Genomic DNA, 26171 nt, shown 5'->3' with positions numbered 1-26171 from the left:
ACTCTCTGACAGAAGTTGGATGAGAGTTTTACTCCTGTTCAACACTGACAAATAACACTAAATAGTGAGTAATGTCAGGGAAAATCACTGATGTACATCCTGGCTGCCTCAGCTGACAGATTCATTATATAAGAATCTGAATAAAGCTGCAATGAATTTGATTTAAATACAAAGTGATACCTGTATCTTTTCTCCTGACAAAAAAACACCTGGAACTACACACGACCTATTTGTCTCGGTAAACAACATACAGTGACGACCACGTTGTAACACAGACCACTGAGTTTGTGAGTTTAGTATTAACTTGTGTTTCAGCACCACCATGTGAATATATTACATTGTCAGTCACATACATTTGGATTTCAGTCTCGAGGACAAACAGACGATGAGTCATTATTATATAAAGTAAAAATGAGTGGGCCCAGTAGAAACCCTTGTAGAACAAAAGTGGACAAGCAAAGGGCAGCTGATTGATGAGTATGTTCCCAGACAAATTGAGACCGGTTTTAGAGATGTGGGACCTATTCATTTTTCTACTGAAAAAAGTAGATGGATAGTAGATAGATTACAGGGGCACTAATTGAAAGGGTCAAAATGCCTTCCTGAGATCAAGAAACAACTTTGCTGACACCACCTTTTTTATTCAACTGAGAAGAACGAACAAGTTCCTGTCTATAGAAAGCTGTTAAAGCATTTATTCCATATCATGTCACTTTCATCCACTAGTTGCACTAGTTGGGGTCTATTTCGACTTTACTATTCCACTAGTGAGGCTCAAAATGTCTAACTAGTACAGCCCAAAATGTCCACTAGTTACACTAGTTGTAATTTGTAAATAGTTAATTACTTACACACACTTTCTCTTACTAGTTAACTAGTCAAGGCAAATATGCGGACTAGTTAAGTGTATCTTACTAGTTAACTACTGATCTTAAAATGTTTACTAGTTAACTAGTATGGGCCAAAATGTCCACTAGTTACATTAGTTGGGGTATTTTTGACCTTATTAGTTAACTAGTTACACACACTTTCTCTTACTAGTTATCTAGTAAAGGCAAATATGCTGACTAGTGAACTAGTTATGGTGTATTTTGACCTTCCTAGTTAACTGGAGAAGTGCTGCAACTGTCATACATAACTAGTGAAATGTTATCACATCACTAGTTAACTAATAAGGTCGAAATAGACCCCAACTAGTTAACTAGTCAGCATTTTGCCTTGACTAGTTAACATGTGAGCTGCACCATGCAGCCACTAACCAGTTGCAGTTCCTCAGGCCAACATGTTAGCTACTGTAGTGCGCAACATGCAAATGAAGCAGGCGGGATAATTACAAAATCCTGATTGGTTGGTATTTTTTATTTTGAAGTAGAGAGCCAATTGGAAGCCTCAATGCACGCTTGTTCCCCACACCCCTCATCCGCATTTCCTGCAACTAGTGTTACTAGTGAGTATTTTGGCTTTCACTCGTTCAACTAGTGGAGGAAACTTACTTCTGATATCAAGGATATGGAATACTGTCTCAAAGGGCTTTCCATACCTGTCTCACCTGCTGAACCACCTCCGTTTGAGGGGTTGTCAGCCTATTCTTAGTAACGTTGAGCCTGTGTGGCTCTTAAATGGTTCTTAAATGACTCTGGAGCAGTGGGTGGGTGCTGTGCATCGCCGAGTGTGCATCTACTTACTTTTTGACGTGCCTTCGGCAGGGAACGGAGTTCCTCATGCAGGTGCCGGTGAGGATGTCCACATTGTCGACAATGACGAAAGGTTTCTCCTCCAGTGTGACGATGGAGAGATGGTTCTCATCTGCATCCTCATCCCCGTGGGAGTTATACCTCGGCCACACCGGGAACATCAAAGACAACGTCCCGTTCTCCCAACGGCCCATCTGTAGGTGTGTGTGTGCGAGCAAACACACACAAATTCAGGGACAGCCATCTTAATTAAAGTGTTTTGACTTTTTAATTTCCGTGCTCTTTTGCAAAACCACTGTGTTCATTTGTTACCTTCTCCCACTTCCTCTCACTATTCAGGACGATGACAACCAATTTGGGGTTGGCCTGGTAACCATCTGGAGTGAAGGATAAGTCGCGCCCCTCGTTCCATACGTGCATCATGTGTCTGAGACAAACGGGAGCAAAAGAGAGAGAAGGAAGCTGTTATTTGCTTTTGCTTTGCATCTGTTTGAGTGTTTGTGATTATGTGTGCACAAGAGCAGATACATTTGAAATAACAAGTTAAGCACTCTATAATCACTGCAAGAGTATCCTCTTCAAATCAATGCTGTCTTCACCCACTGTGTGTGCATGCATGCCTGAGTGTGAACGTGTGCGTGAGCATCTCTTTGTGTGTAGGAGGGGGAGAGTCAGAGGCCACATATCTCTCCCATCAACATTCTGCATTGATTTCTCCACAGATACAGTATACGCCTGAAAAACAAGCCACTGGTGCAACAAGGCTGCCCTCTCTTACTCACTACAGTTATCTTGCATACGCAAACAGATCCGTTGCTGAAACATTTACACACTCGCTAAAGTGAAGCAGTAGAGAGGAATAAATGAACCAGTATCACACACGGTGATATGGGATTAAGAATACACTCGCTGCAGTAAAACAATTTCCAGAAGGCGAGGATGTTCTGAGTGTTGAGACTGGGATGATAGCATGAATTCCCACTAGGCAAAAAGAGGCCTATCTAAGGAAGTTTACTAAAAAGACCAAATAATAAGAGGGACAGCAGCTGCCCAACACAGACCACACTTTTCCTTAGATGCCTTGTGTTCTGTCTTATTACAAATGGTTTGATTCATTTTGACACAGTGTCAAACACGGTTTCCACGGGTGACGTTATACGACTGAAATATCATCTGACTAAAATAGAATGTTTCAAAAGTCAAACATTTAAAGCTTTACATCAGCTTTACAAAAATTTTGGAATTTGGCATAAGAGTCCACAGAGTCATATTTTTTTTTGGGAACACTTTCTATGATGCCCACGTCTATAATGCATCCTAAACATACTTATAATGCATTGTAATCTGCTTATAGCACTGTATAATCATAGCTATACACACTCAAATATTCATTATGGTTTATAATAATAGTCAAAACACATGATAAATCATTTTAAAATGACTTATAATGTAGTATCATAGGTAAGTAATAATGTACACCGAGCTGGTTATTGTGGTGATTTCGTCTTGGGGTGTATCCCGACGTTTATTTAACAACACTGTACATTATCGCGGTTATTACACGGCTACTCACTTAAGAAATCAATAATTTGACACAAAACCGGTCCGCCAGTGTCCGATATCAGAACTGTGTCCATAGCAACGGTCTGTTATACATAGCAACGGTCTGCTATAAAGAAATAACAGACCGCAGAACTCCGTGATTGTCCAATCAGAATCAAGTATTCAACAAAGCTGTGTAATAATGCATCATATTCTGCTTATAGCACTGTATAATCATAGTTATAAGCACTCATACATATTTATAATGCTTTATCACATTAATCATAAACACATTATAAAGTATTTTATAATGACTTACAAGGTCAAGTATCATAACAATCAATAATTGTCAATCACTTACATTTTTTTGGGCATGGATCTTAGTGTATTATAATTTGGCCATGTGCGATTTGAGACAGCACTACGCTGTCAAAATTCATGCAGTACGCAAGTAAGTACACAGTGTGCACAGTGTACTGCTGGGAAAGTGTACTAACAAAAGTATCTGAATTGAGACACAGCAATTATAATCACTGTTATAATGCATTATAATGTGATTCTAAGTTTCTCTAAGTTTGCTTCATGTAAAGTAAATATCGTTAAATCTAAAAAGTGAGTGACCAGCAATTATGAAGCATTATGATACTTGACCTTATAAGTCATTATAAAATGCTTTATAATGTGTTCTGATTATTGTTATAAGGCATTATGAATATGTATGAGTTATTATAACTATAATTATATAGTGCTATAAGCAGATTATAACGCATTATAAGTTTATAATGTATTATAGACATGGGCATCATAATAAAGTGTCACGATTTTTTTCTTTATTAGTAAGTCTTACTAAACGCACATTTAATAGATGCATTTAAAAGATGCTTTACGTTTTCACAGACTCACAGCGTCATTATTCTAAAACAATGTAGAGCTGCAAAGATTAATTGACTAGTTGTCAACTATTAAAATAATCGCCAACTATTTTGATAATATATTTTCTGGTTTCTTTACTCCTCTATGACAATAAACTGAATATCTCTGAGTTGTGGATAAAACAAGACATTTGAGGACATCATCTTGGGCTTTTGGGAATCACTGATTGGCATTTATCACCATTTTCTGACATTTTATAAACCAAACAACTAATCGATTAATCGAGAAAATAATCGCCAGATTAATCACAATGAAAATAATCGTTAGTTGCAGCACTAAAACAATGAGTTAAAAAGGACACAAACAAACTCTTCTGTGTTTTAATGTGAGCAGGTCAAGGCACAGGGCCACGAGGGATTCATGCATAAACTCAATATTTCAACAGGAAGTCAAGACGCATAAAGAGAATGGTTTGAGTGCTGTTTGGCGTGCGCCCCGCAGGTGAAAACTATGATAATTGCACTCCAAACAGATTTGATGTCGTCTCATCTGCAGGAGAGGTATTAGAGTCGACACATAAATATTGTTGTTGGACGGTGGATTAGAGAGAGCTACATTAATCATCTGTTTTTACAAAGACTTGGAAAGGGGCCTGTGCTCTTTCGAAGCAGGCTCCACTCACACAGAGTAAAGAGTAAATAAAAGGTCCCTGTCTCCCTCGAATGCATGCAGGTGCTGCAGAAATACCAAACAGCTCTGCCGTGGGTATACCCTCTCTCAGCAAACACAAATAATTAAACATAAACCAACAAAGTAACACATCAGAGACACTTCTGTGCTGCATAACCGAACCTGCCGTTGTTATTATAGGTTACAATGCGATTAGTGACATGTCAAGACAAATATATATTTTTGTGTTCATGGTGCAGCAGGTGATGCCCTTGTCACAGTGCATTGCCACAGCTGAATACATACTGTATAGCGGAAACACTGTGACGGTCTATTCCGGGAAACTGCTGTCTCCTCCTATCTCGGGTTTGTTTCCATTTTTGGGGAAAGATTTTGATCTAAACGGATGAGGCTGGTGTGTTTTTGAGGCATGTGAAACAGGCAGATTATTCTTCATATATTCATATTTATATTCACGTGGATATTCACGTCATTTTGTGATCCTGTGTGACGTTAACAAAACAAAATGTACAGCCACATTAAAAAGGGATTAATTCAATGATTTCTAAATTACTGTACGCAAAATGATTTGCATTAACTAGAAATTCAACAGTTTTTTTTCCCCAGCTGATTTCATTAATATTATCTTTATATTTGTTTTATGGCTGTCAAAGTCATAATGCGTCAATGCAAATTCGTTTTAACGCCACTAAATTATTTAACGCATTAAAGCAACTCGCGATTTTTAGGTTGTAGCGGGCTCAGTTTTACAGCCAGAATGAAGATACTAGAAACTAGAAAACCTAATGAATCCACCATTAGCACCAACCATGTCATACTAGCTTGTCGCAAAAGGAAATTAAATAACTCTCCAAACTTGTGCTAAATTTTGGCGTTTTTTGAAAAAACTGGATTGGTTTTTTTCAAAGGGGTCGCTTGACCTCTGACCTCCAGATATGTGAATGTAAATGGGTTCTATGGGTACCCACGAGTCTCCCCTTTACAGACATGCCCACTTTATGATATTCACATGCAGTTTGGGGCAAGTCATATTTTTTTACGCTAGATGCAGTACCTGTGAGGGTTTCTGGACAATATTTGTCATTGTTTTGTGTTGTTAATTAATGTCCAGTAATAAATATATACATACATTTGCAGAAAGCAAGCATATTTGCCCACTCCCATGTTAATAAGAGTATTAAATAATTGACAAATCTCCCTTTAAGGTACATTTTGAACAGATAAAAAATGTGCGATTAATCGTGATTAACTATGGATAATCATGCCATTAATCGCAATTAAATATTTCAATCGATTGACAGCCTTAATTTGTTTTTTTTAATCCTTATATACAATGTTTAACTTTGTTTTGTTTATCTGACTGTTATGTAACTCAGCATCATTGTAAATAATCACTCTGAGTTATAAATAAATAAATGAATTGCCATCTTTAAAATGTGCAGAACATGTTCCCGTTATTGCAGTGGGTCGCTCATTGTGTGAGCTCTTTCTAAAAGTATGAATAAAGAAGGAAATATTATGGCAGCGAGCATCTTTTCAGAAAACAGTGACAGCTTAGGGGTTTGCATGGTACACTGGTTCCATCAAACAGAATAACCTTTAGAAATGTACAACCAGGACAAACCTAAAATAAAAACCTGCACCATTGTGGAGACCGAACAAGCTGAAGTAGAGTCTGGGATATTAATGCCTGTCAGGCGAGAATGACGGGGAATCCAACGGGGTTGATAGTGTCTTTTAAGTGCCAGATTATGTTGTCCTATTCCTCTCCACCTCACGTTGTTTATACACACTGCGGCAAGATTGTATCTAGACTAATGTATGCAGAATTCTGATCACAGCCTCACCACTTCCAAATCGGGGTAGGGGAAATCCAACCTGTCAGTTTATTATCACAAAAATTGGCTGCAGTTGTTTTGACAAATATGCAAATTATCTCTAATAAGTTAGTGAGACAAACGAGGTACCTCTGACAGAATGAAAAAAAAGATTGTTCTGAAAAAGGGTTTGAGCTCCTATTGAGGTCTGAGTTATATTGGATCAACCTGTCAACAACGGCGGGATTGTATATGCTTTGATATATACTGTAACGGGCTAATAAGAAGGAGAGATGGGATAATAAAGCCATAATGGTGGAAATCACACTGTGGCTCTCATTCTAATGAGGAAACTCATAAGTCATCATAGATGAGCGGAGCCTAGCAACGTGACCTCTGTGTATTCAGTAGGTTTCATATAAAGTTCTGAATTAATAATCATATTTTAGCCACTGAATGCCTCGAAATTCAAGATGTAGTCACAATATCACACAGAAAAACCCTGAAAGGAAGCGATGCCATTAAAGGGGACCTATTATGTTTTTGTGCTTTTTCCCTTTCCTTTAGTGTGTTATATAGTATAGTTTTTTGTGCATGTAAAAGGTCTGCAAAGTTACAAAGCCCAAAGCTCCACACCAAAGGGAGTTACTCTCCCTTTACAGAAACACTGCTCCTGAACTGCATGAAACGCCTTGCTTCTAGTCCTGCCTTTTCTTCCGTAAGGTGGTGATGTCATCAGTTAACACATTTGTGTAAATCAGACCGGGAATACTTCATCCAGAGAAGGCTCACATAACCACGCCCCCTTTTGGGGGAAAACAATCCTGTGTCCCTCGTTGATGGTTTCCAAACTTCTACTTTAAACAAACCGGTAATAATAATAACGCTATACTGAAGAGTTGCTGTGTAGTTGGTTGCACCAACGATAAATCCAAAACACTGATCTAAAATTTGTTCCCCTGACGTATCCTAAAAAAGATATAATAGAGGGGCTTTATGGCTCCGAGCTATAGACCAGACAGACACGCATGGCGTCATCGCCGAGGCTGCGCTCCCGTTTGGGGGAAAGAAACTCGCTGTCACAGGAGAGAAAATGAGGAAAAGCTGTTGTGTAGCAGGTTAACCGAGGCTTTCACACTGAGATTTGAGGCACATACGATACATAAATATTCACTGTCAGTGTGGTAAATCACTAAATGATGCTGGTGACAGTGACTAGCATGTGGGGCTGCTGCAGTAATACAGTCATACATTAACGTTATAGCAGCATCAGACTGTCGTCTCCAACTAAATCTCAGCCTATAGATCAAACAGTTGTCTATTAACAGGCTGATTATTTACAGACAATTTTTAGCTGAACGTGATTCAGTCAAATATGTATAGAAGTCTGGATAAGCAACATCCAGCCACTGTGTTGACGGGGGAAGACTGAAGGGACGTGACGGCGATCAACCTTAATTTATTAAGGTATCGCAAACGCTCAGGTTCAGGTAAGGTCGCAAAATAATTATTAGACATGTGTTTAAAAGAAACATTAGTATAACAAGAGATTAATGCGTAAGAACTTTTTATTACAAGCCTAACATACATGAAATTTTATTGAAGTCTTTGTGATCTTCAGTTTTCTATCCCCCAAAAGGGGACGCTGCCTTGACTTTTTGCGAAGTACCCATATGTGCCGGTCTGATGTTTAACGGCTAGTTTGGCACGCCCTCAAATAAAGCTAGTTAGAGCGGAGCTGGAGTGGAGTCCGAAGAGTTTGGTTCGGTTGCATAATCACAACAGTGGGCCAGCTGACAAAGGAGCTCAAACAGAGCGTTTCAGACAGAGGGTGAAAAGAGCTGCTGCAGCACAGCCGCTATGAGAAAAATGAAGCGTTCTTTGAACATTAAAGCATGTAAACATGTTCTAGTAGAAGCCCAAAATACAAGTATGCACCTGTAAAATAAGCACAACAGGTCCTCTTTAACAGATTCTGTATCTGTGCTTTTACAGTCGTGGATGTTCAGTGCCTGCATGTGTGTCTGTGCCCATTTGTCCCCCCTTCTTGTTTGAAGGATTTGACTGTTTCCTCATCACACAGACTTCAGAGAGGATGCATATGTGTACACACACACACACACACACACCCACACCTACCAACACATGCGGGCCACCCACAGAGCCAAGCAACAAGAGAAACGAGAGAGAGAACAAAGCTAGTAAAAGCTGCTTTAATCCTGACTTAATGACAGTGAATCCAGTCATGTAAAGTAAGGTGCACACACAGAAATACACATGAATACACACACACACACACACCAGACACATGCTAGTTGACACAGGGCAGCGACAACACGGAGGGCTGCCTGAAGTTCAACTCGCTGTCGCTCGACTAAGGCAGCAGAGTGAGCTCATGCACCGAGCAGCCATGTACACAACAGCTAATAGTGTTAAATGTCATTAGACATCAGAGTGTTTAACGCTGCTGTCATCTCCACTTCCTTTCTCCTTTCTACCCCTCTCATTAGTACATTAAAAAGACTTATATAACGCTGCTCGACGCTCAGCTACAAAGACGAGCCGAGTTATGCAAGTCCCTAGACCTTGATCTCCTCACACTCTCACACAAGCACACACATACACACCTGCGCAGGGCGCTAGGTGGGAGCTTCCCGGGGCTCCTGTCTGACGCTGTGCTGTAGCAGCTGCTCTGGGCCTCTGGCAGCTCCCCCTTCTCTCGCAGCATGGACGTGGCTGCGAAGGAAATGATGCCCACTCCGTCCCGCACCCTCGAGTCCAGCGGGTACTCCCAGTCATCGTAGGACACGGAGATCATCCCCAGGGGAAACATCTGAGAGGAAAGGAGAGGAGATCTGAGAAGGGGCACATACGGTGTGAAAGACTCAATTTCACTTCGCCCAATTTTAAACATCCACATGTATCTCTCAACGGTGACAAGCAGATGATTTATTGGTTTCATGTGCCTTCCTGAAATGATTCATATCTGGCTATTAAATAAGGGTGAGCAGACTGTATGTCCACAAAGTGAATTGCTCATCCAGGTATATCGCCTACATCTTGAAACTGTCAAAATGAAAGACTAGAGAGACTAAATGGCTCTCTAAGTTTGTCTCTCTAAACCACACTGAGCAAACATCAAATAATGCCAGCACACTAGTCCGTCAGTCTACAATCTTTTGTTCTTACTTTTTAATTTGGCACTAAATGTTGAATCAGATCTTTGAAAACAGAGGCATAAAAACCCAACACAAATAGGGACTTGAGAATGATGGACAAAGAAAGGAGGAGAATAAACATCGGAGAGGCTTTTGAGAAAAGGTAAGCAAACATTGGATTTATTTCCAGTTTTAATGTGAGGGGAACATTTGAGCTGATTATACTTTGAATTATTTAGACACATATTTATATCCTATTGGGATAATAGCTACCTCGCTGTCTTACACGTTGAGAGTGAATGTGTACGTAATGTTGTCAAACATCCTATTTAGGGGCAGAGCAAATGTTTTCAGGTAGAGAGAGAAGAATGTAAACAACGCAGTAAACTAAAAATATGATACGAATTATAATTCACCAGTCACCATGATGTGTCTCTATACCGTCCTAGACTTATGCTTATGGCTTAAAGGAATAGTTTGACATTCTGGGAAATATATTTATTCCCTTTCTGTTTAGATGAGAAGATTGGGTACCACTCTCGCTATTTGTACCCTAAATTTGACGGACAGACGGTTAGCTTAGCTTAGCTTATCACAAAGACTGGAAACATGTGGAAACAGCTAGTCTGGCTTAGTCCGACGGAAACAAAATCTGCTTTCCAGAACCTCTAAAGCTCACTCCACTTCCTCCCACTGTACAAAAGTGAAGCCGAAATATTCCGGATACAGGAACTGCCATCTTGAGATTTGGACGTCATTTGGAGCCAGAGTCTTCGTGGTAGTGATCGGTGGCTGGAACCGTGGTATCAAGGTCCCGCCCCAAAAATTAACATTTATTTATAACAAAAATGTATTTGACGTGTACTTTGACTTTTTAGTTTGGCCCACGTCTCATCCACTAACATGGAGGGGGTGGGGTTTTATGACCTATACTGCAGCCAGCCACCAGGGGGCGATCGAGGTGTTTTTGCTTCACTTTTGGGGAGCTGTCATGTCGTATATTTTTATATATAATGTATAGTAAAAATAAAGTGGTTATGTGCCGGACTATTTCTTGGCGGGGAGCAGTAACCACCTGGAGTCTCTGTTGGTTAACTGGAAACTGCAAAACAGTCTGGTACATAAGCCCGTATACAATGACAAATTGTCATTTTTACACTACGGATTAAGCAAACAAGATAAAATATATTAATTACTGAGCTTTAGAGATGTTGTTATGCTGATTTTGTTTCCTTCAGAATTTCAGTGTTTCTTTAATGCTGTATTTCATATCATCTCTAGAGAATAAAGGAGATGAGTTGTATACAGGAGAGGTAGCAGATGACCTGCAAACAGCCTGGAATCAAAAACACTGCTTGTCTTGTCAAACCACTCAAAAGTGGCCACCTGTTACTACCTCAGGGGTAAAGTCTGGGTTGCCAGTGGTGAGACTGGACACGATCCAAATGTAACCGGCTCCTATCAGGCCCAAGGAGCGAGCTTCCTCCATTATATACCTGTCGAGGAGTAGAGTCAGAGAGTTAATAAAGATTCACTGCAGACATCTGGCGTACCGTGTATGACAGAGAGACAGAAGCAGCGAAAGAAAATGAAATACACTCACACAGCCTCATCCTTGGAGCAGTAGAGCAGTATAACAGGACTCTGGATTCTCTTGAGAGCAATGTGTGATTTAGAGTTTGGGTCGCCATCTACAGCATCTAGAGTCACCACACTCTGCAGGTCCCAGCGCACGAAGCTGTAACAATACACCATTAAATAAAACAAGGCACTTAATCTTGTCAGCTGCCGTAATAAAGGTTAAGGACGGAAACAGGCCGTGTGTGAGTGTATTCATCACCTGTGATCCACCGTTATCTTCAGTGTGCTGATGAAGGCCTGGTACCCGGGGAACTTGGAAGTGACGATAGAAAAAACATGCCAGTCATACTCCTCCATGATGGCGAGCATGAGCAGAGCCTCCTGCTGCAGAGCGGCGCCGAACTGGAAGAACGTGGACTTCTCATCCTGCAACGACACACAGGCCAGCAGCACAGACAGTCAGCAGATTTGTCTGAGGAACTGAATTAATTGCAGAAAAGAAAAGAAGAGCTGGAGTGAGCGCAAATCAGACTCAAAAACCTGGTGGAATTAAAAAATTTAATTTTGCAATCAGTGAGTCAGACTCGGAGAGTGGCGGAGATAAGAGAGTGTAAGCGTTGGAGAAACAAATGAGGGAAAATGGGAACGAGAGGAAGAGATACTGAGAGATTCAGACAACAAGTTAGACTACACTGCAAGAGAGTGACTGCTGGCAACAGGAGGGCCCTAATGGTCGCACACAACTGGCTCATGACTCACAAGTTTCACTTCGACCATCAGTAGCCAATGCATTGCCTCAAACCCTAATTGAGCTAAATAACGATGCTCTGCCTGCTTGCTCATTTTGTCTGGTGCTGTGTTATCGAACTGGCTCGATGTCTAAAATGTAACACAGAAAAAAAGTAATTAATGCTGAACATCATTTTTCTGTGGAACACTAGCTGCAAAAGATATGGTGTCATTTTATAGCAATGGAAGTCAGCGGATATCCTCTATAAACTGTGGCTCCAGCATTAATTCGCAATGCCATGTACAGTTAAATCATTTAGTCTCAGCATTGGAGGGAAACTGAGGGTCAGCGTGAGAGTAAGTTGCAGCGAGCAAGCATTACCAAAACCAAAGCAGCTATTAAACCGAAATGAAAACCCAAAGTGAGTGTGAAATAAGTTGCTAATGATTGCAGAATGTATGTTTGCATAAAGTGTACGCTGAGTTTCCCCCTGGGGACACAACAAATACGACAGCGACGCAGCCCATCCACCAGAGAGGAGCGAGGAGGAGGAGCAGACAGCGAGAAGAAAAAGGAAAGAAAGGCTGAAGGGGAGAATAAGGAGGAGAAAAATGTGGCAGTCTTGTGAGTGAGATTGAGATACCTGCTGCAGAGAGAGGTGGAAGAGGAGTGAGAGTCTTGGGAGGAAAACTAAGAGCGACACAAACATCAAACCTCCTCACAAGGTCCCTCTTTATCACACACACACACACACACACATGCACACACACCACATGCACACGTGCATGCGCTGACGCCCCCCTCCGCAGAGGGCATCAAAGAACGTGACACATTAAACATCAAAGCCCTCATAAACACACATGGAGAATCAGCTGTCAGCTACCGTCTCTCTGCCCCCACCACCTCCACCTTCGTGTGTGTGTGTGTGTGTGTGTGTGTGTAAACCTATATTGTGCCTCTAGTGTTGTCCCTCAGTTTAACAAAAAGCTCCCAGCTCAGGCCATCACACACACAAAGCAGGCCCCGCAGAGATTTAACTCCCCTCCCTCCAACGCTACAAAAAAAGACAGAAAAGTGGGAAGGAGAGGGATGAAATTGTACTTCAAAAAGATCTATCTCACTGTTTCCATCTGTGTGTGTGTGACTGTAGGTGTGTGTGTGTGCGGCTTTATAAAAAAAGACAAAAATCTCTCCTCTGTGCGGCAACAGGCACACAGCTTCAGTTTTACCCAGATAACACCGACACACAAGCACAGATACTAACATGCACCCACCCACTCCCCACTCACACATACACGAGTACGACCGACAGTCGCATACAAATCACTGCTGAAACTATACAGATTTAACAGTTGATCATTAGTCAACAAAACAACCTGTTAATTGTTTAAAGGATAATTCCAGTTTATTACAATAATACGAGTCATATTATTACACTGTACTCTAAAGTAGGGCTGTCAAAGTTAACGCAATAATAATGCGTCAACGCAAATTTGTTTTAACACCACAGATTTCTTTTAACACAACTTGGGATTTTTAGATTGTAGCCGGCTCAGTTTTAAAGCTAGAGCGAAGATACAGGTATCATACAAAACTAGAACGCAAAGGAGGCTAAATAACGCTCCAAACTTGCGCAAAATTTTGGCGAGGAAAAACTGGCATGGCCATTTTCAAAGGGGTCCCTTGACCTCTGACCACAAGATATGTGAATGAAAATGGTTTTGTAAACTTTATTACAATCGTCATATACATACACGTACATAAATGAAATTTGACCTCTGCATTAAACCCCCTAAGCATTTAGGAGCAGCTTGGAGTTCAGTGTCTCGCTCAAGGACTCTTCGACATACAGACAGGGGGAGCCGGGGATCGAACTGCCAACCTTGCACTCGAAGGACGACCACTCTATTCTACTCTACTTTGTCAGGTGTAACCACCGCGGTCCAGGGTTCGAATTCGACCCGTGGCCGCTTGCTGCATGTCATCCCCTCTCGCTCTCCCTCTTTCATGACTATCACCATCAAATAAAGGCAAAAAAATAAATAACAATGGCACGTGCGGTCGGCCCGGCTACGTCAACAAAGCACAAAGAAGCTCTGATTACAACACACACAGAGGGAGAGTGACTTCATTCTCTGCTCAGGTAGACATTACTCCTCTATATCTTTACACAGACAATTGTTGTTTGCTGCTATATTAATGCTCTGAATATCATATAGAGAACATTTAAGAAAAGCTGGCTCAGTTATTTCTTCCTCTTGCTAGAATTAGATTACGTTTAAATATCTTCAAAGACTTATTCATGCTTTTATCACTTCTCGTCAGGATTATTATAATGCTGTGTTTACAAGCTTTGACCAAAACATGATTACACGTCTTCAGGGTGTCCAAAAGGCAGCCACTAGACTTTTAACCAAATCTTGAAAGCATTATCACATCTCCCCAATTTTAGCTTCCCTTCACTGGCTTCACCTCCCCGTTTTAGAACTGATTTTAAAGTTTTATTCTTGACTTTTACAGCCCTGCATGGTATGGCACCGAGCTACCTGGCTGAGCTTCTAATTCCTTATGTACCAGCCCGTAGCCTGAGCCCCTCCGATAAGACCCTGTTAGCTATTCCCCGGTCAAGGCTGAGGACCAACGGTGACAGAGTGTTTGCTGTTAGGACTCCAATCCTTTGGAATAGATTACCTGAGGAACTCACTGCCCTCTTTTAAATCCTCTCTCAAGACTCACTTTTACTGTTTGGCTTCTTCTTTGATTATTCTAAATATTTTATTCGTTCATTTTGTGCACTTTTATCCATTATTTTACTGCTGCTGTTTTATGTGCTGTTATTTTTATTTGTTGACTGTGATCTTGTATTTGATTGTTCCTGCTTTCCTTTATTTGTCCTTGTTTGTGTAGCACTTTGTCACGGTGGTTTTGAAAGGTGGTATGCAAATAAGTTATTATTTAAATGTGCATTTAGGTCAGAGAATCGTGTGGGAAAATGTTCTGATTGAACTAATAACTATTTCTAAGACTAGTGGAGCTACATGTGCAGGGATGACGACAGAACTACCAAGTGGGCATTCAGGTGAAACTGTCTATCGAGCCAGCTGGGCCAGCCAATGTAGCCTCACAAAAACAATGTAGACAGAAGGCCAAGCCAAGTAGATTTATGACAGCACAGCCTAATACCCACTGCAGAACCTAATGATAGGTGGTCTAAGCATCATTTAACATGAACGCTTGGGTTTCCATAGCAATGCTCACCCAACGTTCGGGAAATTTCTTTGTGTATTGATGACAAATGTCTGTAATTTTTCCTCATTGAACAGGAAAACTGTGTGCGCACAACTTTGTCAAGTACAGTAGGTGAACCAGAAAGTCCGTCTGTAACCTGAAAGTTTGTTTAAAATCTGTATGATATGATATCATAAGTCAGAATCATTCTTTGGGTCATTTATCAAGCAAACATGTCAAACGTTTGTTGATTCTCAAATGTGATGAGTTGCTGCCATAGCCGTGGGTTTGGGATTGTTAGTAAGTAGGCCTGTCACAATAATTACTATACTGACTTAATGTACAATATATGGACATGACCTCAATAATTTTTATGTTTTATCGTCCACAGTTCGGTGTGGGAACATTTTGGGTTTAAACCAAATGAGAGAGGAGTGTTAATGTTGTTACTTATATCTAACTTAATATGTTACTTTGCACTTTTAGTTAACAAAAACTGACTAACTATTGAGAAACTGATTGGCAGTCTCTCTATTCCCCTGTGCCAAATGTTTAATATTTATTTAAGTGCAATTTTTGTTAACAGAGCCTTAGAGTCCGTTTTACTTATTATTTTGATTGTGTGGGTTTATTGTATTTATGTTTTATTCATTTAGGATATTCTAATATTTGTATCACATTCCAATTGTAGTGTCTGAATATTCTTAAGAATTAAAAGTTCATTGCTCTTTGAAAGGCTGTACTTACATTATTAGTAGGGCTGTCAAAGTTAACGCGTTAATGCAAATTTCTATAACACATTAACGCAACTTGCGATTTTTAGGTTGTTTTAAAGCTGGAGTGAAGATACTGGTATCATATGAAACTAGAACACCTAAAAAGAATCGATTGGTACCAACCATGTCATGCTAGCTTGTCGAAGGAGGATAAATAATGCTCCAAACTTACACTAAATTTTGGTCATGAAAAACTGGAATTGCCATTTTCAAAGGGGTCCCTTGACCTCTGACCTCAAGATATGTGAATGAAAATGGGTTCTATGGGTACCCACGAGTCTCCCCTTTGCCCACTGACATGCCCACTTTATGATAATCACATGCAGTTTGGGGCAAGTCATAGTGAAGTCAGCACACTGACACACTGACAGCTGTTGTTGCCTGTTGGGCTGCAGTTTGCCATGTGATGATTTGAGCTAAATGCAATACCTGTGAGGGTTTCTGGACAATATTTGCCATTGCTATGTGTTGTTAATTGATTTTTAATAATAAATATATACATACATTTGCATAAAACTGTGGAGGACACAGGATTCAAAATTATTAATAAACAGCTACTAATAAACCCAACATGCTACTCATCAAAAACACAGCTGAGGGCGCCTGGGTTAGCTCAGTTGGTAGAGCGGGCGTCCATGTATTAAGGCTTGGTCCTGACCGCGGCGGCCAGGGTTCGAATCCGGCCTGTGGCCCTTTCCGCATCCACTCTCTCTCTCCCCCCTTTCAAGACTCTATCCACTGTCCTGTCATAAAAATGGAAAATGCCCCCAAAAAAATAACAAAAAAAAACAAAAAAAACACAGCTGATGGAAAATTGTGAAATTGTGAGGAGTCATATATGCACACACATACAACCACAGTGGTCCTTGTGTGCTGACAGGCTGAAGATATTGAAGAGATGGTGCTACATGTCATACATGTTCATAACATGCTTTTAACGTGTTCTATATTTACACCTGTCATCACGGTCTAACTCACACACTTCCTTTTAAATACCTTCACAATCTGAGGAGAGGAGAGGAAAGGAGATGAGAGAGAGGAGAGGAGAGGAGAGGAGAGGAGAGGAGAGGAGAGGAGAGGAGAAGAGATGAGAGAGAGGAGAGGAGAGGAGAGGAGAGGAGAGGAGGGGAGGGGAGAGGAGATGAGAGGAGAGGAGAGGAGAGGAGAGAGGAAAGAGGAAGAGAGGGCAGGAGGTTTAGGGGAGAATTCAGGGTGAGTGTTTTTAGAAAAATGAGAGGTGAAAGGGGACGATGATATTTGCTGGTGGTTAATGAATTATAAAGGATAAAGAGAGACGTTGACACAGACATGCATCTTCTCATCAAATCACACAAGTCCACCAAGAAGCTCACATATCAATAATGCACAGATATAACACACACACACACACACAAATGTATTTCCACATTATAACCCACATACTCTACCTAGAGATTTACTGATGACATTGTGCATCAATTATATAAATACAGTGAACTCCATGTACAGTTTCACATCCACCCACGTCGCATGCACACAGCCCACACACACACACACACACACACACGCACACACACACACACACACACACAAAGGCCCCTCAAAATATAGCTTTACTCATGAGCCACTGGCACATACCATTAAATAATACACCACATAAACCAAGACAGCATCTCACTTCTTCTCTCTCCCCCTCACACACACACACAGACACACATGCTACTTCATGTCAAATTTAATTTTTGTTTACAGCAATCAAGTGAAGAAAGTATGAAAAGTGTGGAGAGAGCTGTACGGATCCAGAATAATGAGAGACGACCTGACACATTTCTAGAAGTCGTTGGGAGAAGGAGTCAAGTAGGCTACAGGAGGAGGAGGAGGAGCAGGAGGAGGAGGAGGATCGGAGTCCTACAAGGTGGATGAAGAGAGGAAATACTGTAAGCAGCTACTGTAAGGAACAATAATTGAAAGGCTGGTAGACGAGTACATGACACGGGACAGCACAAAAGAAGAGGATGGAGCTAGTATGCAGAATAATGAGAAAAAGATGGGGGTAAGGAGGACGATGATGATGAGGCCAGCAATATGCAATATTAATATTTCATGCAGTAGGTCAGTTAGGATGGCGCACTCACATTAGGTTGGCCTGACAAAGTACGGCCCCCAGATGCTGCTAAGTAACATCCCACTTGAGTCTGCACAAAAGTGCAAACAAACTAACAGGGCAAAATAAGTCCTGTGTCAACAAAGCAAAGTGTGCAAGGGTCACATGCAAAATAAGTCAATCACCCAAAAAAAGATTTACAGCGGCAGTACTAAATGCAGAATAATATTCTGCTCACAGTTGAGTTGTAGAGAGATTAAATTACATCTCTACATTATTCTGCTGAATATTAAAATTCCCTGGCCACACAGTGCACAAATAGTACCTGCGGTTTCAGGCACAGGTAACACCTAAAACTAATTTGGTAAATCCCACTTGAACTTTAGGTCATGACTCATTCGTCATGCAGGAATCCAAGTGAATATTTTCATGGGGCATTTTGGGAGGCTGTATGAGAAAGCCAAATAATTAGCTGCTGTCCAAATTATTAGACAGAGAATTTCTCACGGAAGAAATGGAGAAGGAGGACTTGCAGCTTTTAAGGTGGTTTCCAACGTTCTATTAAAATGTATTGTATGTGTAATTTATGTCTTAAAAAAGTCAAAGATACACAGTACAGTGCATTTTACATTTTGACATGTCTTAACAGGAAAAGCATTATAGGAAAGTGATATTAAAGCATTAATAACACTGATGATTGCATTCAGTTTAGGAATAAAGTTCCAGATATCTAAGTGGCATTAACTACTGGGACACTTAAAGGTGCTAAAGTCAAAATTCAGAGCATTTCTATTGCCTCCACACAGCTCTCAACATGGTAGGTAGGTTGTGTCTAAAGGGTATCTGAGATCTGCAAAAACTTGCAAAAACTCTCAACTTGCGGGTTACCTTCTAGACACTACCTCTCAGGTAATGGTGCAATGGCAACATTGTTGACAGAGCTAAAGGCCCAGACACACCAAACTGACATCAAAGAACTAGCGGCGGTGAAGGCTGACTGTTGCATCGCCTCACATCGCCTTTATCTTGGCTGACAAGTAGCTCTTGAACACACCGTAAAGACGACAGCCGACAGCCAGTTAGCACGTACTGTACGTTCTGTGCTGAGTGAGATGAAATAACTCTCCACACCAGCAGGCAGCGATAATCTGTATTCGTCATTCAAAAAGGGAAACTGGAAGACCGAGGACTGCGGATATACGAGCCATATTTATGACATGTACATGAAACAAAGCAACGTTTGCCGACCATTTTCACACCACTCTCACTCACCACTTAGCTTCATTCCAGATGGTCATGTCGCTGTGTATTGGAATGATCAGATGAGATGAAGATGAAAAATGAGAAGAGCCTTCTGGGTTTTTCCTCTTGACTTTATTTGTTGGCTTGCTTTCCTCACGTCTGTTTCTGGAAACAGTAGCTGAACAGCCGATGCTAAAATCGGCCAAAAAAACCTCCGACACGAGCAGACTAGAGCCGACGGCGTGGGACACACCGCAAGAACTAGGGCAACAGACGCTCACCAACAACCCGAAACTGGCCGACCGACGGCTTGGTGTGTCGGGGCCTTAACAGCGTTTACCTGGGGAGGAACTGGATGGTGGGTGTGACACTTCTGCAACGACTCTGTAATGAGTCGTATGAGCGCAGCGCAGAGCGGCGGCCATGAGTTAGCCAGTGGGGCACGCTCACATGCACTAAATGGCACGTGCGGCCGGCCCGCCTATGTCAACAAAGCACAGAGAAGCTCAGATTGCAACACACACAGAGGGAGAGTGACTTCATTCTCTACTCAGGTAGACATTACTCCTCTATATCTTTACATAGACAATAGCTGTTTGCTGCAATATTAATACTCTGGATATTGAATGGAGGACCTTCAAATGCAACAGAGCCCTCCTTAACATTAACTTTTCCTGCTAGGACAAGTCAAATGTTGTGTCTCAATTCACGTACTTCCGTACGTACACTCATTATTTTGAGTGCATAAGTGCGTTCCCACTGGGAAGTACGGCAAAATGCAGTGCACTCTAAGTACTTGGATGTTGTACTCAAAGTGGTCAAAACGTTGACTGTGGAACGATGGACACTTCTCACCCTCAACGGTCACATCTTTGATATGTAGCGGAAGGGGAGGGGCCACCAACCTATTTCAAACTAGTGAAAATGGCGGGCGAGGAAGCTGCCGCGGTTGCAATTGAAACGGCGAACAATGAACTATACATATTTAAGTTCTACATGTGTTTTTTTCCACTATACTACATATTTGTAACACTAGGATAGGAGCCATTATTGGGTTAATTTATCCGTCTGAATTTAATTACCGATGCGGTGTGATGCCTGTGGCTGACTATCATCAGCTGATCTACCGAGCTTCCGGTGAGTGCACAACAGCCGAGTACAATTTGAGACAACACTACCTTGTCAGAATTCACGCACTACACAAGTACAGAATGTATACAGTGGAAGTGTACTTATGGAAGTATCCGAATTGAGACACAGCTAAATTGTCTGCTGTGAAAAAGGACGGTATGGTTTACAAAAAGGGTGTTCATAAAAACTACTGGAGTACAAAATACCAGAGTTTCTGAAAGCAAGTTATAGTAGTGAAACATGTGATGTAATCTTTAATACATGCCCTGAATAAAAGTGCACCATCAGTGCATATGGGGTGACCCACCGCCTTGTGTCTAGTGTTTAAAAAATTCATACAATCCAGGCAAAGGAAGGTCACCTCAGGTATTACAGTGGATATTTTTGTAAACTAAATCCCACCTGGCAGTGTTGGACCTTATCAGTGTAATTAGGATTAATTAAACACTGCAGGTTAGTATATTAGATGGATGAGAGGTAGTCACGCTAAACAAGGGCCTGTAAAACACTAAAACTGCACTAAAAAGCCACGCTGGCAGACAGGACCCATTTTTTGTTGCTGCCTAATTCTGTGTAAATGCTCAGCAGATGTTCTGCAAACCCCTAGTGCTAACAAACACCGCTCTAAATCCATCCGCTAACAAAGAATTAGCTCCGGAAAGCCACTTACAAACAAACACCTATAGCCTAGGAGAGGAAGCTGCTGTCACTTGACCAGCGATGCAAGTAACACAGCCAAAGCATATCCAGAGAGAGAGAGAGCTGTTGAGGTACAAAAAAAGAAATGTACACATCCTGTTTGAACTGCACAACAACTTCAGAAACCAAAAGCAGTTTTATGAGCATACTAATCAAACATGTAACATCAAACATCATTCTTTAAACAGCGCTGAGAGCTGTGAACAGGGACGGCACAGTCGACAACCTCTATAGCAGAGACAGCATAACAAATTCTCTTGACACTAACAGAATGTAAAGGCAGGTCCCTCAATAGCTAACAAGCAGCGGTCCCTTAAGCACTGAAAGCTCTTCAGTTTTAGAACACAGAGACAGGTCCCAAAGCCCACTTCCACTAACCAAACATAGACTCCCTACACTCCCAGGATTGACACATAACTAGCATTTAGCTTGCACACATTTGGCTCCCAATGCTAACAAAGACTACTTTAGTATTTAACAAGAGGTAAGTCCCAATGCTTAAGTCTACTGTAGTATTTAACAGCCTCACGCTCCCCAGGCAAACACAGAATAGCGTTTAACACGCCGCAGAGCCCCCAAAGCTAGCATAACGTCAGACTAGTGAAGCATTAGGGCTCACCACTAACTCAGACAAGCATGTAATGGACAGCAGCGCGGCCGCGGACTGACAAAGCGCACCACATTAGGACCTCAGAATGTAATTTGGGACCGAAACACAGCACGTCTCCTGACATTTGAAAACACATTTTCCCGCTCCGACCAAACTTACTTACTTTTTCCCACAGAAAAGTTTAAAAAGCTTAATGTTATTTTGGTACGGAGTTTGTCTAGCGCTCTCAGTCAAAGTGGACCTGCTGTAGAACTTTAATAGCGTGATAGAAAAGTATGGGAGCAAAGGAAGGCAGCAGAACAGAACTGTATAAGTTTCTGACAGGGTTTTTATGGCCAATGGGGGAAAAAGTAAAAGTCTACTGCTTTTACACTAAAATGTTTTGCACAAGAAATGCTCAAGGCAGCACATCCCAGACACAAATAAAGGCCCAGTCAACACGTAGGCCTACACAGGTATTTTTGCAAACAGCGTTTTTCCTCCTTCGTTCTTAAAAGAAATCTTGTCCACACAAGCATGGTTTAAAAAAAATCTCCATCCAGACGAAAACTCCAAAATTAAGGCCGTCAAAGTTAACGCGATAATAACGCATTAATGCAAAAAACATTTTAACGCCACTAATCTCTTTAATGCATTGACACAATCAATCTTTCGGAGGTTGTAGCGGGTTTTAAAGCTAAAGGGAAGATACAGGCATCATACGTAACTAGAAATCCTAAAGAATCTATTAGTACCAATCATAGCTTGTCACAAAGGAGGTTAAATAACGCTTGAAACTGTCATGGCAATTTTCAAAGGGGTCCCTTGACCTCTGACCTCAAGATATGTGAATGAAAATGGGTTCTATGGATACCCACGAGTCTCCCCTTTACAGACATGCCCACTTTTCATCATTTTGGCCTTGTTGTGCTTTAAGGCTAAATAATTTTGAAAAAATATCTAGTTGCGATTATTTTGACTAAAATTGCAATTGCGATATAATATGCGATATTAAAGGGAATGACATTTTTACATCATTGTTCTCATTCACATTGAAAAGCATATTAAAATGATAATGGTGTGATTTTTGCGGGGATCTGTAGCAAACAAAGATGTTTTCTTAAGTCTGTAGAATATGATGTGTAGGCCAGAACAACTCTGCAGCACAACAATATTTAATTTAAAATGGTATTTGTATTAACATGGTAGTTGGCCAATATTGCGATTTGATAACATTTTGATTATTTGTGCAGCCATATTTTGCTTCCATAAAGAAGTAGTTCACCTCTCATTGAGAAACGTCATTAGTGTCTTGGATGTGCTGCCTTGAGCATTTTTCGCGCCAAACATTTAAGGGCAATATTAGTGTCATTTTACTCTTTTCCCATTGTCATTAATGGTCATAAAAACTGTGAACCCACCACTGTATTTGCCACAGTCAGAAACTAATACACTCTGTTCTGGCGCAGGTTTGCCTTAATTATCTCTGGGAAGTCATAAACTCACATTTGTTTTCAAAAATTCATTAAAAACAGCTAGCAGACATATTGCTGCCTTGAAGAACAAACAGTCATCCATCATACACATGTAATATATTTCTATCCTGTCAGTGTGTCAGTCGTGATCTTTTACCATTTCTTTGGATTTTAAGTGTTGCAAAAAAACAATTATCAGTTACTAAAACATGATGAGATTATCAGGAGATTAGTGATGTTTTAATTCAGCGTCACACTCCTGGTAATGTGCCAGATGCCTGAAGTGACTGAACCTGGTACGATATCTCACCCCCAGAAAACCATCAACATAACCTTTAATATATCTTATCCGGCAGTTTGTTTTATGCAATACTGCATCTACTGCGGCTGCTCATATTTTAGTTTTTCATCTGACACCTGAGACATTATGTCTCAGCTGGATCAAAGCAGTTTCTTTTCAATAAGTAGTGAATTATTCATTATCTAATAATTAGTGAGTATTACTGAATAGTTAAGTATGTAATAATAGTTAACTGTTAATAGCAACAGCAGGAACCCTGAGTCGATTACTCTGAATTCTTGTTATTTCATCAAATTGGTCTGTTTTATTAAAAAGTGGATACAAAATTGTGTTTAATTTGTGTGCCGAGTTTTGATCATTCTCAGTGTATTTCATGAAAAGGGGAAAATTGTAAATAAATATATGATAATTGCTGTAGAGTAAAACGAGAGCTGTTGTCAGGCACTGACAAATAAGAAGTAAAAATATGCAAGTAAAACAGCCTAATTTTTAGGTTGAGACTGGAAGCATAAACAGGCTCTTACAACACTTGGATTTAATTAGCAAAACTTTCAAATGCAGATGTTCTCAGGAAGAAGATTATTCCTAATTGGGACTGCAAAGCAGACTGAGTAGTTGTTTTCTTTATGCTGCAGATTATTCAAAATGTAAACCTTAAGTTTAATATATTAATCTGATATTGTAATTTGTTGATAAATATCACATACACACACATGCTTTTCAGCTGTGTTTAGAAACATTCTGTGTTCATTCATCAACTATGCCCCTATAACTCAAGAGCTGACTCTTTCACATATGGTGCTGCATCAGCGTGCAAAGATTAATTTAGAATATTGTAAAGAAAAGACATAATTATTTGGCTGAGGACAGAAAAATAAAAAATGTCTAGCAGAACTTCGACAAAGCACATTGTATTGGATGGCAGGAGTGCGCTTGCCAAGCACCAGCAGTTAAATCTGTCTCCTGAGTGGTAGCCGATGGTTGTGTGCATGGTTGGTCCTGCCTATCCAAGTGTCAGAATGCTGCTCATGGCAGAGGCTAATCACAACACCTGTTTAGAAGAGATTACAGCAGGATCCGCCAGAGTGCTGAAAGGCCTCTGCTTTATTAAAACTGAAGTGTCTGTCCAGGCTGTGACATCCGCACACTCACGTACATATATATACACAAGCATCTGTGTGGCAGAAAAATAATAGGATGCACGTCTACATATGGTTTGTGTGTATGTGTGTGCTGTAGAGCTGCACAATTAATCAAATATTAATCCTGATCACAATTTTGGCTTCCCACATTTAAATGAACATGATCGACTGCGATATTGACGTTTAAAATTCATGCTCCGCTCATAGAAAACTCTGCTGCGTATCAAATCAAGCACTTCCTAAACCAACAGCCAGCCACCAGTGGGCAATCCAGATGTTTTGGCTTCACTTTTGGGGAGCTTTCATGCCGCTGCACGCGCAACCTCCAGCGGCAGCCTGTGAAAAACTCTCCTGAATGTTGTAGCTGCGGTCCCACCCAATTCTACTGTTATCAGGCCATTAAGTAGGCATTATGAGTTGCTATATGCACCATAGATGTGGGTCAGTAGGGGCCTACTACGCCTACTACGTTGTAAAAGTGAAAGTGAAACTTAAAAGCAACACGTTCTAACATGTTGTAAAAGGCAATGAAACGTCACGTTTTAAACACAAACAAAAAAGCTTCTTTAGGTTTAGGCAACAAAACTACAACTTCTACAAACACAAAGACAACTACACATTGTTGGTTTCAAACGGGATACAAACTCCGGCCTCTAGTGTGAAAACCCTGAGTTTTGTGTCCCATTGCGCCCGACCTCCATCCCTTATGTAGGTTGACACTGTCTATACTATAATGCCTGACTTCATAATTGCTGCGGTCACTAGAGGTTGCTGTCGTCTTCTTTTATACCTTCTTTCAGTGATCTACCATGTGAATAGATGATAAAACCTACTAGTGGGTGTAGTAGGCCCCTATTGACCAACATCTATGGCACTTATAGTGACTGATAATGCCTATTTAATAACCTGACAATAGTCTAATTGGCTAGTAGTGCAGAGTAGAAGGGTAATATACTGTATAGCAGACAGGCAAAATGAAAATACATTGAATTCAGGTGAAGAGGATTCTTATTTAAAGTCTTATTTTGAAGAAAATATTTGTACAGTAGCAGGAATGTTGCACAACATGGAAGTGAACGCAGAGCTCTGTTGATTTAAATGAGAAAGTGCAATACAAATATTTTGTCCCTAAAAATCAATGGATAATCGTGATAAAATAATTGTGATATTAAGCCCATGCTTATAAAGACCTATTCCAGAGAAGTCATGAGAGGATTTTGATTTTTCTTGTAATCTTGTAAAAAAAATTGTTACGTTAAGAAGTTACGTATGGTTGGCTTCACAAACTCCCAACAGAAATAAGAAATGTTTCATTATTACACATTTATGTAACACAAAGTATTTTGTACCAGGATCTGTTTGATTCACTGAAGGTTGAAATGTGAGGCTCAAATTGAAAATGTACCTCATATACATAAAA

At 40.6% G+C, this 26171-nt stretch overlaps 1 protein-coding gene and 1 long non-coding RNA gene across 2 annotated transcripts in view; one reads left to right on the top strand and one right to left on the bottom strand.

Annotated features, from left to right (window-relative positions):
* grin2ab (glutamate receptor, ionotropic, N-methyl D-aspartate 2A, b) overlaps positions 1 to 26171 on the bottom strand; it is a 127705-nt gene that overhangs the window by 31898 nt on the left and 69636 nt on the right. Inside the window, exons 5-10 of the mRNA XM_037764431.1 lie at positions 11615 to 11781; positions 11378 to 11512; positions 11171 to 11270; positions 9244 to 9449; positions 2007 to 2121; positions 1686 to 1888 (exon numbers count right to left, since the gene is read on the bottom strand). Of these exons, the coding sequence (XP_037620359.1) occupies positions 1686 to 1888; positions 2007 to 2121; positions 9244 to 9449; positions 11171 to 11270; positions 11378 to 11512; positions 11615 to 11781 (926 nt within the window). The remainder of the gene's footprint in view (positions 1 to 1685; positions 1889 to 2006; positions 2122 to 9243; positions 9450 to 11170; positions 11271 to 11377; positions 11513 to 11614; positions 11782 to 26171) is intronic.
* On the top strand, positions 2340 to 17895 carry LOC119485115. Its single transcript, XR_005206189.1, has 3 exons — positions 2340 to 2350; positions 7527 to 7529; positions 17273 to 17895. It is a non-coding gene; the product is annotated as an uncharacterized LOC119485115 (long non-coding RNA).

The sequence above is a fragment of the Sebastes umbrosus genome, chromosome 3 (genome assembly GCF_015220745.1).
Source record: "Sebastes umbrosus isolate fSebUmb1 chromosome 3, fSebUmb1.pri, whole genome shotgun sequence".
In the NCBI taxonomy this organism is placed as follows: Eukaryota; Metazoa; Chordata; class Actinopteri; order Perciformes; family Sebastidae; genus Sebastes; species Sebastes umbrosus.
This window is presented reverse-complemented; position numbering and strand designations above follow the sequence as displayed.